Genomic DNA, 15,241 nt, shown 5'->3' with positions numbered 1-15,241 from the left:
ATGTTCTTGGTTTGAAGGGCAGGGGATGGGGAATATTGCAATATATCTTGGAGTTATTGTCCTGCTGGTAGAATAGAGTTTCTTTATAGACAGGTAAGTTCCTAGAAATAGAATTAGGAGAACATGGATGGAACCGACACCCAGAGAGGTGGTGGAATCTCCATCCCTGAAGGTTTTCAGGACTTGCTGAGGCAAAGCTATGGCTGACTCGATCTGGTGATGGCTACAGTCCTGCTTGGAGTGAGAGGTTGGGTGAGAGACCTCCCACCAATAGTTCTGTCATGTTGCAGCATGGAGGGACACACTCAGGGAGGGTTTTCCAACATCATCTTGGAGCCACCAGCAGGTTCCCTAATGGAAAGCAGCTCCTCCTGCACTCAGGCTACAAGAGAGGGTTCTCATGGGTGTTCTCAGCGAGAGGAAAAGGCAAGTGCAGGCCAGGGAGGGGGAATTAAACTGTGTCACTGAGAACAGCAATTAAAGAAGCCAACTGAGATTTCAAGGAAAAAGCATAAATCTATAGGGTATATTAGTTAATTAAAACAGAAGCATCATCTCCAGGCCCCTTTCATTCACAGAAAGCTTCTGTTTCTTGCTAAAGGCATATTGAGCTGGCGACAGTAGCTCAAGACAACTGTGGTTGCTTTTGGAATGAAGTTGTTAGTTCAGAAGAGGAACACACCCCTTCCCTGGAGTCCCAAGTTCTTGGCTGGAGGAGATTCCAGCCCTGCTGTACTGCATGTTCAGGGTGGAGCAAGTGATTCAAGCAAAGGCAGATACTGGTTACAGCTTAATTGCCTCTGATTTATCTCTTGCCTGAGTTCAGCCATCCCCTGGCAGACGCACCTAACCCCCCTTGGAGGCTGGGGTCAGCCTCTAGCCCCAGCAAAGTCCAATGTCCAAATTCCCACAGACTCTGTTCTTCCAGGAATGTGGTTGTGGTTTATGCTCAACAGGGCCTTCACTGCATTTCTTCTGCACCCTCTTTGGATCACAGCAGCAGCAGGGTCACTCACCACATCCATTCGCTGGTCAGCTCTGAGCCACCTCTAAATGGGGCTGTTCTCTCACAGATAACGTTTGTGAAAGGGAATGCTTGATAGGAAGAGGAGTAGATTTTGGGTCCCCTGCTGCTGGAGCCAATGGGTAACAAAGCAAAACACCAGAAAAAGCTTTATGTTCAAATCTGTTTTGTTTTGGTTTTAACTGGGGGAGGTTTTTTTCCTCCCACTTAATGAAAAAGGTCTTTTCCTTGCCATAACCAAGAAAGGACGCTGCAGCACTTGGCAAACAAATTTCTATTAAGTGCATTTGCTGGAAATGTTTATACTTTGCTCTTGACAACTGTCTTGAATATACCGAGCATTGCACTGTACCTTACATAATTCTGACATGGGAGCAAAGTCCTTGTGGAGGAGGTGACAGTGTCATTCCCTGGGACCTTCTTTCCTCTTTATATCTGTCACTTTCTGTAATCAAAGGCAGTATCTTGTTTTGGACAATATTTTCCTCCTCTACAGGGATTCTCTTTCTCCTCCAGCTGAATTTAACAACAAGAGAACATCTTTGCAGGGAGTGAAGAGGAGGCGGGGAACTCCATAAGAGCAGGGAAATCACCATTACCTTCCATGCAAACTGGCAGATGTTTAACAAGGGGTTCTCTGCCTTCCTCCAAAACTCCCCTTCTGCAGCATGTTGCCTGGAAACCCTCTGCTTTTTCCCCTTTCACATTTAATTACTGCAAATTGCTGAAAACTTTATCTAAACTCCTATCAGACAGACAAATCACCATTTGATTAAGGCAGACAAATGGTCCTAAGCAATTCCAAAAGCTGATCTCTGCATGCTTTGGAGGTTTGGAGGGCTTTTTTTTTCCCTTACTGTCAGGGAACCAGCATTTCCCAAGCTGAGTAACAGGAATCTGGGCTAATTCAGGAAGGGCCTTGCTCTCTGATTTTGTATATGACTAGAAGATAAGAAAGGATGTAGACAGAGATTAGCATAAGAGACTTGTTAAATGAATATGAATGGGTCCTTTGGCAGCTAAACAGATGGTGGCTGTTCGCTGGCCCCTGTGAAATGGTGCTGCTGGTGGGGTTATCCTTGCAGACGGGTGTCCCCGTTACAGCCTGGCTCCTCTTCCCGCAAGCCTCCGAAGAGAGGCGGTGAAACACAGCCCGTCCGGGGCAGGATTTACTCTTTGCCCCCAACCGGTGTGTCTGCAGGCTGGAGGTGGGGATGACACACGGCGTGGGGCGGCAGCCGGAGGGCACTAACCCGTCATCTCGGTGCCATGCTAATGCCGTGGTTGAATCAGAGCGTGTGGCACGGCCCCGGTGCCGGCGCTGGCTCGGCTCCCTGACACCGGGGTTGGATCCGCACAGGTGTGGCTGCACAGCGCTCCCGTTCCCGGAGCACAGCCCGCAGCCCTGGGTCCGGCCCCTGCAGGCAGCAGGAGACGCGCGGGTGCCTCCCAGGGCAAAGATCCACCCCACGGAGACACCAGCACCTCCGACGGGAAGAGCAGAACCAAAGGCTTGAAGGTTTGAAACACACACACGAGGGAGTCAAAGGAGAAGTGAGTGTGAACAGGGGACCGAGCTCCCCAGTTTGATCGTGGTTGTCTTTGTTGAAGGAGTTTCATCAAAGGCCATGAGATGCACACTCTGAGCGTCATTTGCAGTCGTCCCCGTCCCCCCCCCAGGACCTTCCCAGCTTGGGGAACAGGCTGCACCATGAAGCTGCTGGGAATAATTCACTCTGTTGTGACTGGAGTCTCCAATTTAGAGAGGCTGGACAAAGCAGAAAGACTAAATCACGCAGATGACTTTTAGCAAGAATAGTCTCCCCCAGGCCAGGAATGCAGGCAAACCTGACTCTAGGGCTAGCAGCCCCCAGGGCTTGCTTTTATTGTTATTTTTTTGCCCTCTGACAAACTGGCTGCTGATTCTACTGCTACACAGCTTTCACTGCCTCTGCAAAGCGCTACGAGCTACAGAAGCCCCAAAGAGTTAATTCAGACTGAAGACAAGAAGCACAACAGCACCCTAGCGCCGGGCTTTTCCCCCCTGCTTGTGAGAATCCCTGTTCCCATCCCGCTCTGCACACTTGCAGCTCTCCCAGTTAACAGGTTGTTTGTCTTTCAGTGGATCGGAGGGAGTCTGTGTAAACCTCCATGCAACTGACTTTAATTACCTGCCAAACCTGCACCAGGGTTGAAGCCCACATATTGTATGTGACATTACCAGTAGAGCAAGTACTGGAATGCAGGGGCTAGAATAATTTGACAGCTAACATAAAGCACCATGATTTATATTTTGGTTATATTGAGATTTTTCCCCCCCTCTTTGAGCACTCATATAAATATTTACTTGGATCCTAGGACCTTGCTTAACCCTCACAGTGCCACATTTCATCTTCTTTTTTCTTTTCTTTTTTCCAGTATTTTTGTTTTTCAGCAGCTACTCCAAAAATGCCTTTCATTTTAAAACACAGAAGATTTAAACCAAAAATAACTTCACCTTTAAACTGTTTCATCTGTAAACAATGTGATTCAGTAATCTTTATATATTTACTGTAGACTTCAATTGAAAACAGATTATGGCAAAGGGTTTCTTTTAAAAGATACATGACTTTTTAGTAGGAACATTGGGTTTAGATTCTGATGCAGACATCAGCTGATGCCTCTGCTTTGTTTTAAATTTTACCCAAGCTATTTCATTAATTATTGAGCTGAGTAACATGACTATATGGTCTGTTTATTTCAAATTTAAACTTCTCTGCTATTTAAGGATTCTTTTTCTTTTGTGTCACTCCATGGTTTTAGTCTCCATGCAGCAGGACAGAAATCACTGCATAAGAGAGTTCTGGTAACACTGCAAATCAGAAAGGCATAGACTTTATTATTATTGTTATCATCATGATTCCTGTCTGTCTATCTGACTTGAGCATGAGTCATTTATTACATTGCCCCAGAGGCTCTCAGGTATTTGCTTAATACCCTGCACTTTTGGGTGCCTGATTTGGGAGAAGTGAGGATCTGGAAATACCCTTTCAAAACAATTTCCTGCCGACAAACCCCCTTGCTGCCCCTTCCATCCCTCTGTGGAGTGGGTTAGCCTGTCACTGCACAAAACCAGCGCTGGCCCTGATGAATTTGTGCTCTTCAGCCCTTGGAATCCACACATGCTCACAGTGCAGCACTGCCACTGCAATACCCAGAATAAAACACTCGATCCAGGGGTCAAGGCTGACATACAAATAAGGATGGCCTGTGTCGGGAGGAGTTTAGCAGTCCTCTCTTTTCGGTGTCTTGGATGCACTCAGTTTATCAGCCTCAGCCACTGTGCAGGCTAGAGCTGATATCACCACTGCAGTTGCACTAACACGATGTGGGGAGCTCGATGTCATTGGACAATGATCCAGAGGGGGACCACACTGAGGAGAAATGTAAAAGCTTTCCTTCAGGATCGCACGAGCAGAGATTTCAGACTCAAAACCCTTTCTGTCCTGTAATTGTTGGCTGCCTTAAATAGGGGGAAAATGCAGATCTGGGAGCTGTGAGGGCCTATGTTAGCTCAGAGACGTCTTTATAATTATATGTTCCCTTTCTTGTGTTTGCAGAAGCTTTAGGTAATAAGTGCACCACAGCACAGGAGCAAGGAAGAAGCAGTTAGCTGAAGAGCAAGGGGCAGGTTTTTTGTCCTCTGTAATTTCTTTTGTGAATGGGCTCCCTGAAACAGCAGGAAAGTCTCAGTTCCATTCCATAGGGAATAAAAGAGGATCCATGGACACAGAGTATTGGAGGAGCTTGTGCTGCCTTCCCACCTTGCTATTTATTCCCTGGTGGTCAGTGATCCTGCCCTGTGCCCGAGCTGTGTGATGGCCCAGAGGAGCTTGTCAGGCTGAGCCCTGCTCTCAGTCCACAGCTCACCTTGGCCAGGTCACCACAACCTTGTGAAAGGTCAGTGGCTTCCTTTAATAAATTACCTGAATTTCTACTGGAGAAGGAGTAAGTACTCTTTATTTTTATTAATGCAGATTTCAGGTGCTTTATACCGATTTCTTGCCACACTTACTTCAGAAAAAAAATTGTGTTGACCACAGTGCCCTTGTCACCGTGTGTTTAATACCCTTTATAAAGCCAGGAGCACCTTTTTGGAAACAAATGAAGTCTCATTAGTGGGAAGTTGAGGCTAAAGCAGAATCAGATCTTTACATTTTATCAGAGGGAGGTTGCAGGCTTCGATAGACAAATACAGGCACCAGCAATGCCTGTATATTTGCAATCCACGTGTATTATTGCAGTAGTGCATGAAAACACCCCAGTTTAGAAATAACCCCAGCTCTGTATTTGTGTGGACATGTCCCAGTATCTCCTGGCATTGCAGTAAAAGCCAGAGTCTGCAGAAAGGGTACAGTTAAAAAGGTGTAGCAGAGCAGCACCGTGACATTGGCAGTGGAGTTTTCTCTGTATAAACCTTCACCCACCGCCTCCAACAATGAGGAAAAAGGCAGAAGAAATAAGTTTGAGATGTTTCTTTAAAGAAAGCACTAAACTTGGTAAAAGGACACAGCTTTGCTACCTTGCTCTCTGCCCCTCATGCCTCAGGATATCATAAATTTTTGATACCAATAAAACAGAATTTTTGATGAGCTGCTATTTTGCATTAAAGCAACTTTACATGCAAAGATTGCATAATAGGAAGTAAAATTGAATTTTGCCTCAGAACAAGTTCTTATTATTAATTTAAGTGTTTTTTATATATTTTAGCAGCAGCTTATCATTCTATATGTTTAATTTCTTTCAAGTGAGAACACTTAGCATTGGTTTCCTTGTCTAAACAAATCTTTTAAGAGAACACATGTATAAAGTGGAAATGCAGTGTTTTGAATCTGTGCCTTAAGACAAACAGTGAAACTTTAAAATGGGAAATAAAAAAACGGCAGAGGACAACTATCTCTAAAACCTACCAGCAGGCTCCTTGGGACAGAAGACATGTCACTTTCTCTGTGTGGAATAATTTTTCCCCTCTTCACTGCAGTGTTTATTCTAACCATATTGTGGCAAAACTGTAAATACAATAAGCCCCCATGGCCCCCATTGGAGAGATTCTGTTCAAGGCAAAGGATTTGCAGTACTTTAGATCTCAAGTATAGCACTGTCCATTTCCTAACACTTCCACCCACTGCGATGCACAGGACCAGCTCACAAAAATAAATTGGCTCCTCTCTGTCCTGGATGCATTAGCAAGAAAACAGTTTGCAGCACTTCATGCTGCATTCAGAATTTACTACTGAAAGCCACCATTTAAAAATCAAGAAAAGGCAGAGCTTGTAAGGTTTCTTTAACCCCCCTCTTCTTCTTGCATGAAACAGAAGTCCAGCGTGGGATCTATCAGACCACTGCATGCAACATTATTGAATACACCATGCAGGATTATGCAACAAGCTATTTACGGTGTGTGTGTGTGTGTGTTTGTGTACCCACATAACTTCAGATTTAATGCAACCCGAATGGGTTTAACGTGGGTTTAATGTCATGGTTTAACTGGGAGAAAAAGAGAGAGAGAGAGAGAGGAAGGAAGGAAGGAAGGAAGGAAGGAAGGAAGGAAGGAAGGAAGGAAGGAAGGAAGGAAGGAAGGAAGGAAGGAAGGAAGGAAGGAAGGAAGGAAGGAAGGAAGGAAGGAAGGAAGGAAGGAAGGAAGGAAGGAAGGAAGGAAGGAAGGAAGGAAGGAAGGAAGGAAGGAAGGAAGGAAGGAAGGAAGGAAGGAAGGAAGGAAAAGAAAGAGAGAGAGAGAGAGAGAGAGAAAGAAAAAGAGAAAGAGAGAGAAAGAGAGAGAGAGAGAAAACTGAAACTCGTCCAAATAGAGATTAAAAAAAGTAAAATACAGAAGAGACCTGGGAGCCGAGGCAGGGGAGGATGCTGGCAGCGGCAGGCGCGGAGCCGGGCACTCGGCAGCTCCGCAGGCAGCGGAACGCGGCGGGCTCCCCGCGGAACCTGCACACGGCGCTGCGCGGCAGCGGAGCCCGAGAGGGCTCCCCGAGCGCTGGGGATGTTTTAGCTGTCCTCCCCGAAACCCGACACCCCCAGCCCCGAAGAGCTTCCCTGACCTCGCTCTGTCAATCACCGGCACCGAGCAGCCTGCTAGAGCCAGGCGGGCACTGCGCCAGCCCGAGGGAGAATGGGGAAGGGGGGAGGAGGGGAGGGGAAAAAAAAAAATTAAACCCTAAACCAGCTGGGAACAGTTATCTCGCAAGCCCTGGCTCATCCTTATAACACATCTCGCCTGCCCACCTCAATACGGAGCAACTCATCTACCGGCCGGCAGCAGCGCTCAGCATCTCTGGAAAGTCTTAGAGAGATGTTTCTATCTTTAGTTCAAAACGCCTTTTTAGTCTTAGATGTCTCTGTTTTGGAATTAAAGACAATCAGCTTTATACACTCTCCTGGAGGGGAGGAGGGAAGGGAATATTGAGAGGAGTCTATTAAAGGGTTGGCAGCGATAGTCTGTAAGCTCTGTGTGTTAGTAAATGGGGGGGAGAGGGGGGGCTGTTGCCAATTGTGTTTTCTGTCTGAGCGTCTCGTTCAGTACTGGGAGCAGCCGTAGCCGGTCGTCACCCCTGTCCCGGCGGGGGGTGAGGAGCTCGCTCCGGCTGTTAGCAATAGCTTTTAGAAAACTGAGAAATCAAACATAATAATATGATTTTCACTGAAGGGAATCGTCCTCCTGTGCTACATGAGATCACATCGTGAACCGTCGTCCGGCAGCCAAATTTAGAGGTGCAAACCTCGGGCCCTTCCCCGTCACACGCCCCATCATCCCCGGGGAGGGGGCAGCCGCCGGTCCCTGCCGGGCTGCTACCGGGGGTCTCCCATCGCCGGCAAAGGCTCCGCCGCTCCTGCTCCCAGCGCATCCCAGAACCCCGAGCCCCGGCTCCGGCCGGCGGTGCACGGGCCCGTTCGAGGCCCCGTCCCGGTCCGGGTCCGGGTCCGGTCCTGTCTCGCTGCCACGCCGACCCCATCCCCTCCGAGGTTTCGAAGCGAGACTGGGGGTGAGGGCCTCTCCACTCGCCTTTTGGGGAGACAATTTGCAGCATCTTCGCTCCGGAGCACGCCGAGGGCGAGTGCTGGGTGGCCTGTCCGGGTCCCGGAGCGGGAGGCGGTCAGCGCTCGGCCCCTCCGAGCCGGGACAGCAGCTGCCGCCTCCGGCCGCCTCCGAGCCCCGGGCACGCCCAGGCCGGCCCGAGCTGCAGCGGCTCCCGGGCGCGGAGCTGGACGCCGGCCCCGGCCAGGGGCTGCGTGGGGACAAGTGGCCCTAAGGACGGGCAGAGGAGCCACCGACAAAGCAGCGCGTCCGGAGCGGGGGGAGAAGAGGGGCTTGGGCAGGACGCACTCGCGGTCCCCGCTGCCCACAGCAACTTCTCCGCGCCCCGGGGCAAGCGGCCCCGAGCTGACCCGCGCAGCCCCCCTCTGCCGGGGGAGCACCCCGCGGGCAGCCGGTCCCGGGAGGGAAAAAAAGGAAAAGAGGAGTTTTCCCTCGGCTTCAAGTAGCTGCTCTCCGCGGTGCCCCTGTCTCATGTGTCAGCCCTTCGCCGAGCGGTGATGAACGGCGAGAGATCAAAGCCGATCCCTGCGGATGGCACTGGGCGAGCGGAGAGAAGAGAAGCGGAGAGGAGGGCAGGGGGTCCCCGCTGGCTGCCGGGGCTCTCCCGGGGCAGCGGGGCACAGGCCGGCGCTGCCCGCCCCGGTACCCGCGGGGCTGCCTGGCCCCGGGGCCGCTGCCCTCAGGGCACAGCCTGCCCAGCCGAAGGCCGGGGCGAGCACCAGTGCGGGTGGGTTTCGGCCCCTCGGTGTGTCAAAGCCCCCTGGAGCCGCCTGTGCGGACAGAGGAGCCGGCCCGACCCCCGGCCGAGAGGGACGGAGACACCCGCGGCCCGCACCCCGCTCCTCGCAGAGCCCGCGGGGCCGAGCCCGGCCGGTCCCTGTCCCAGCGACTCGGGCTGTACCCGGTGGGACTCGGTTGCGTTTTACTTTTCTTTTCAAAGGAATAAATTAAAGCCCAGGAGCGGTGCCGGGCCAGCAGAGCCCCGGCCGCCCGGGCCGTGCCGCGAGGCTGCCCCGCCGCTGACACCGTTCTGTGGTGGGAATCTGGAGGGCTTTTCTAAGGCCTGTTTTTCCTACTTTTTTTTTTGTTGTTGTTGTTGTTCAATTAGCCCTAGTGATTTATTCAATGCATGCATGAGGGGACATTAATATGCGGTGGCAGTTCCCACAAACAATATTCCTCTCAGGCTTTCTGCAGCCATAGCATTTACTGGCAAGGGGGGAGGCTATACAGGGAAAGCCAGGCTCTCCCAGCCTTTTCCTCTGCAAACTCCTGTCCCCCCTTGGCAGGGCAGCAGGGTACGAGCTTGTTCTCCGGGCCTGACTCATGTAGCCGGGGGGCTGGGACGGGCCCCGGCCCCTTCCGAGCCCCCCCAGCTCAGTGGCTGGCCCAGCTGGCTCTGACAAGGCAGGGATGTGGATGGGATTTAAGAGCGGGGGGTTCATTTAAATTGCTGCATTTGCTTTTAAATTATTTTTCCACATTCTGTTCTTAACCTGCTTGTTCTTCAAAGGCGCTTTATGCCATCCCTGCAAAGAACAGCTCGCTGCTACTGGGACGAGGGGCAGGGCAGAGAGAACCTATTTTTTCTGGTTGTGTAGTACCGTGGATTTTATTTTTAGGAGGGATTTTAAGTTCAACACGTCTTTCACACTTTGAGAGCAGCAGCGTTCAGACACACTGGGACCCTACTCGGGGAGTCCCTTTCCCACAGCCAGGCAAGGACCGGGGACGATTTTTAACCTCCCCCTCCTTCAGCTTAGGGAGCTGTGTGGTTGTACTGAGAGCAGCTGATGGATGGCGGTGGAGCTGCGAGGTGCTGAGCCCTTGGGGGTGGCGGGGAGAGATCTGTCCCCTTCTCCACACGCATCTAACGAGGCTTCGGGGGAAAAAAAAAAAAAAAAAAAAAAAAAAAAAAAAAAAAAAAAAAAAAAAAAAACCACCACGGAATAAATACAGTGTGCAGATGGTGAGAAGGAAAGTAAACGGGCAGCCCGGATTCCAAAGGAGCTGGGGAAAGGACAGACTTGTCCAAGTTCTCGCCTTTGCTAATGAAAAAAAAAAAAAAAATAATGGAAGTGCCTGCCGTCAGCGCTGTCCCAGCCCGGGGCTGGCCGGGCCGGACAGTCCCGCTCCCGGCGGGGCAGCGGAGCGCCGGGCGAACACCCCGGCGGAGCCGGGCCCGGCGCGGGGCTCCCGCCGCTCCGCTCGCCCCGGAGGGGTTGCGGTGATGCTCCCCCTGCCACGGGCCAGCTCCGACCCCAGGAGAGGAGGGGGAAGGCTGAGCGCTCCTACCCTGCGAGCAGCAGCGTTCCCGAGAGGGCAAAGCAGCCCCAAGCCCCCCCCCCGGGCCGCAGCCCCCCACAAGCCCGGCGCCGGCAGCAGGGTGAGGACAGGGACGAGGCTACAACTTTTCTGTTCTTTTTTTTGGAGCACGAGACGTCAGAGAAGCAAGTTCCTCCAAGAAATGCCATTTCAATGATTTTAATAAGCAAAATAGGAAACAATTTTAATAACCAAAAACAGAAACCAGTCTGAATAAAACTACAATAGACCAGTTTTTTTAATATTTTTCATATCATAAGCAGGATTTGAAATTGATCCCTTCAGAACTTTACATGAAATAAAAACAATTTTTTTCCGCTGCTGCAATGTTTTGATTTCAACACAGTTGAATCAGTAAAAACCAAAGATCGTTTTCTGATGCATGACTAATATCCACAATATTTAAAACTGCAAGCACCATGCTGTTCATTACAATCTTGTTATTACTGTTAATTTATAAACTAATACAAACTTAAAATGCATCCGGCCAGCAGTGCCAGCTATCCTAAAAGGAAACTAAAAAATAAGTTTTCATTTTGGTATTTTTGTCAGTGCAACGTAAATCCTTTTACTGACCTGCAGGAGGAAAAAAAAAAAGTAATAAAAACACCCATAAGACTCCAAACTACTACTACTATACAACTGCAAATAAATTTTGGCTAAAACTTTCACTCGCTGCATAGGGAAGCAGAGAAGCAGATTACAAATCATTGCAAAAGAATACACTTAAAAGTTGCAGTATGTCTTCTTAAAAAAAGTTTTAAATTTAAATGCTTTCCCAGCCCACTCATCAGCTGCTGCCATTGAGAAACCCAACTTCAGTGGCGACACGGAGCCCTCGCTGCTATCGCAGCTTGACTCGTAACGAGAAGGATTTGGGGTTGTTTTTTCCTCTTTATTTACCGAAAATCTAGGGGCAGTTGTTTTTGTTTTGTTTTTTTTTTTTTTTTGGGGGGGGGGGTGTTGTTTTTTTTTAATGGAACTCGTATCTCGTCCGTCCTTCGCTTCCTGAGTGTACAATCAGAAGGGAAATTATCTGGCCAAGCCAAACCACTCAGGCAGGGAATTGTCCTGGAGGAAAGAGCTTCGCTGCCACTTTAAGGCATGGAGTAGGTTCTAGTGACCGAGGAGGGTTTTTCCCTGTTAAGTTTAGGTTTGTCAATGCCATTCAGGCGTTTTTGCTTCTGCCCCAACAAACAAAAACCAAAATGAAAACTAACCAAAAAAAATAAAAATACAACTTAAAAGTGCACCAGATATACAAAGTTGGTTTTTTTCTAATGCAAAATGCCCATAACTTTTTTTTTCTTTAAGTATCTCTTTAACACCAAACAAACCGTATAACCAGCCTGCTGAAATGTTATTTTGTTTTTTGTGTATTTTTATCCTGTACGGTTTGAAGTAGCAGATATTTACAAGCTAACAACCATAAAAGAAAACAAGAGCAAAACCAACGAACAAAACTGCACAAGCAGTAAAAAGTTCGATAACTTGTGATGCTTTTCTTATTGATGAAACAAAACAACAACAGAAATCTATGATCGATGATCAACATGCTATAGTTAAACAAGAAAATGGTACAAAATAGAAATTATTACCATACATGTCCAGCATGCAGGATTAATATTTTTAATGCAGATTTTCGTATTTTTCTATATAATCAAGCAGGCAATAAAATTGATGAGTTTTTTTTTCTTTCATTCTTTCTTTTCTTAGATTGAATGTCCCATCTGAGTCCTGTAACTTATTTCTCAAAGCAGGCAATATATGAAGAGTTTGCATATATTGTCCTTTTTATTTATTCTCTTTTTCCAAGCAGGTAAATTGTGCATGAGATGGTGCTGTATATGTCCTCTCTCTGTCCAACCAGGCAGTATGTTATCGATGGCTTGATCATTGTCCTTTTTTTATTATTATTCTTTTAAAGTCCATCTCGCTCTGCAAGTAAGCGATCTATAAAACGCTTCACTTGTCCTTTTCTCCTTTGCCTCTGTCTCTCTCTATAACTTGCACACGAAAGTCAAAAAGTTGCACTTTACCTCTCCCATCCCCACCCCCAGCCTACTTTTCCCACAGCTACTCTAGAAGACTGGATGCTGAAAAAAAAAAAATCAAGTCTCTATTTTTCTCTCCTCCTTTCTCTCTAGTCAAGCAGACGGATGGATGGAGATGTCAGAGGAGGATGGGAGCGGGAAGGGGGGGAAGGTGACAGGGGTCAGGTTTGGGGGGTGGGGGGTTTTTGTTTGTTTTTTAATTATTTTTGTTAAGCACTCACATGAAGAACTCAGGGGAAGACGGGTTGTCACTGGTGGAGCCGGCCTCTCTGAAGCCATTGCTGGCAAGTTTCTCACACTTGAGCTTGTAGGCGTCTCTCTCTCTGGCGAGCCGGGTCACTTCTTGCTTGAGCTGTTCCACCTGCTGAATGAGCTGCGTCTTTTCGTTCTCCAGGTGGTGTTTCTGCTGGACACGTTTATACCTGCAGGACTGGGCATAGCCCCTGTTCTTCAAGGTCCTCCTCTTCTGCTTGAGGCGAATCACCTCGTCTTTGGTGAAGCCTCGGAGGTGCCTGTTGAGCTCCCTCACAGACATGGAGACCAGCTGGTCATCTGAGAACCGGTCCTCCACGCTGCTGGAGGGGGGATGCTGCTGGTGCGAGTTCTGGAGCTGCTGGGAGGAGCTGGAGGAGGTGGAGGGAGTGGGAGAGGCCTGGTGGTGATGATGGTGGTGATGGTGAGGGTGCCCACTGCCGGCCAGGTCTTCATGAGTGACTGCGGGGTATTGGTGGTGGTGTTGGTGATGGTGATGATGGTGGTGGTGGTGGGCCCGGAAGCCCTCGAAGCCCTGCAGCTGCTGGGACACCTGGTGGGACCCAATGAGGGCTTCAACAGCGTCCTCTGGGGTGAGGTTCAGCGCCTCGGGGTTCATCTGCTGGTAGCTGTTGGCCATCCAGTACAGGTCCTCCAAGTGGGTCTTCTGCTCGGTGGGGCTGAAGCTGGGCGAGGAGGGCACGGAGCTGCAGGGGGTGCTGATGGGGGTGGAGGAGACGGAGCCGGCCGGCTGCAGGCGAGTGCAGTGCCTGCCCGAGCGGTCGTTCCTGCCCAGGGGCTCCTTCTTCACGTCGAACTTCATCAAGTCGAAGTCGTTCACGTACTCCATGGCCAGCGGGCTAGTGGGCAGCTCGGCTCCGATGCTGAGCTCTCCGGCCATCGCTGTCTTGCGGGCACCTCTCCCGGCGGAGGGGGCTGGAGACTTCACCCCAGCGCGCAGTCTGGCAGAGGGCTGGCCGCGCTCCTCTATTCCAAACCAACTTTGGCTTTCAGCTCTCGCTTCCTTTCCTCCGGTCCCCCTCCTCCGCCGCCTCCTTCTCCCGGTTTCTGGGGCTTCTTCAGTCCGGAGCAACAAAGCCAAGGACGAGCCGGCCGCCGGGGCCGCCTGGCTGGCTCCTGGCTCTCGGTGTCAGCGCTCGCCCCGCGCCGCGGGCTGCGGCAGCTCCCGGCTCCCAGGCGCCCGGTCGCAAGGAGAAAGGAGCGGTAGCAGGAAGGGCAAAAGCAAAACAAAACAAAGATGCTGCCTTCGGGTCTGTGCAGGAAGAAGAAGGTCGGTGCAATCGCCCAGCCCGTGCCCCCGGCCGGGTTTTGTAAGTCCGGAGCCCCCTCCCCGCGGCAGCCGAGCCCGGAGCCTGCCGCAACTTTCCAGCCCGAGCGAGGGCCGGGGCAGCGCACGGGCTACCGGCGGCGGCGGGGCTCTGCACGGGAGTTTCGGTGGCTGTGGCAGCGCAGGCGAAGGGGAGGGAAAAGGGGGAGGAAGGAGGGGAAGGAGGAGGAAAAAAAAAAAAAAAAAAAAAAAAAAAAAAAAAAAAAAAAAAAAAGGAGAAGGGGGACAAGCACAGCCCAGGTCTCTGCTGTAGCTGCCGCCGCCAGCGCTCGTTGTGCAGCTGTGATCACAGTGCAGCCCCCCTTGGCTTCTTATACGGCCGTGCCCGCCGAGAGCGCGGCGGGGGCCGGGGCCGGCGGCGGCCGCGCCAATGGCAGCGCGGCGGCGGGGCCGGGCGGGGCCGGGCCGCGCCGTGACAGCTCCGCAGCGCCAGCTGAGCGCCCGCCGCTCCCAGCCCGCACCTCCGGGCTCTCCCCGGCTCCCCCTCCAGCGCCCGCGCCTTCTTCCCACTTATTTATTTCATTTCGCTGCTTGATTATTTATTTATTTATTTATTTATTTATTTATTTATTTATTTATTTATTTATTTATTTATCTGCTCCCTTTCCTTCCCGTGCTTTTCGGCCTCTGCAGCCCACAAAGGAGGGGGGGGGGGGGGGGCCTCGGGGACATCCTGCCCGTCTCCTTTGTTCTAAAATATAACAAAGTGCCCCTTCTTTTGCCCGCTGCCGTCCCGTAGCGGATCTCAAGGCAGGGAGCTTCTCCCCGTGCCACGCACAGGCATCCACCCTTTCAACTTTATGTAAGCGGCCCCGGTGCGAACGCACCGGGGGAAAACCGGCCGCGAACGCGCAGCGGGTCCGGCCGGGAGCGAGTGCCGGGCTGCGGGAGGAGCCGAGGGGGACAAGCGGGGAGGGAAGCACCGGCTCGGCACGGCTGTCAGCGCTTCGTGTACGACCGGGGAAACCCTCCCGGTTACAGGAAGCAAATCTCTCCCTAAAGGAAAGCAAAGGCATCGACACAGACAATTGCAAATATTAGGGAGAGAAGGGAGAAAACATCATTACATTTCGGTTCTGAGGGGACCGTGTTTGCTTTCCTCTGCTGTTCCCTGAGAGAGTGACTGCATGCAAAGGAGTATTCAGTTTGTAAGA

The 15,241-nt window shown here is 50.8% G+C and overlaps 1 protein-coding gene across 1 annotated transcript; it reads right to left on the bottom strand.

Moving 5' to 3' along the window:
- Window positions 1-10,576: 10,576 nt before the first annotated feature.
- On the bottom strand, window positions 10,577-14,278 carry MAFB (MAF bZIP transcription factor B). Its single transcript, XM_066198754.1, has one exon. It carries the CDS (start codon window positions 13,638-13,640, stop codon window positions 12,705-12,707), a length of 936 nt encoding a protein of 311 aa, XP_066054851.1. The 5' UTR covers window positions 13,641-14,278; the 3' UTR covers window positions 10,577-12,704.
- Between the last annotated feature and the right edge of the window lie 963 nt (window positions 14,279-15,241).

The sequence above is a fragment of the Chamaea fasciata genome, unplaced genomic scaffold (assembly GCF_029207755.1).
Source record: "Chamaea fasciata isolate MVZ Bird 193981 ecotype frontalis unplaced genomic scaffold, bChaFas1.0.hap1 SCAF_17, whole genome shotgun sequence".
In the NCBI taxonomy this organism is placed as follows: domain Eukaryota; kingdom Metazoa; phylum Chordata; class Aves; order Passeriformes; family Sylviidae; genus Chamaea; species Chamaea fasciata.
This window is presented reverse-complemented; position numbering and strand designations above follow the sequence as displayed.

Bases quoted from the DNA above. Each gene is read 5' to 3' on its own strand.
- MAFB (XM_066198754.1), bottom strand. From the start codon at position 13,640: ATGGCCGGAGAGCTCAGCATCGGAGCCGAGCTGCCCACTAGCCCGCTG.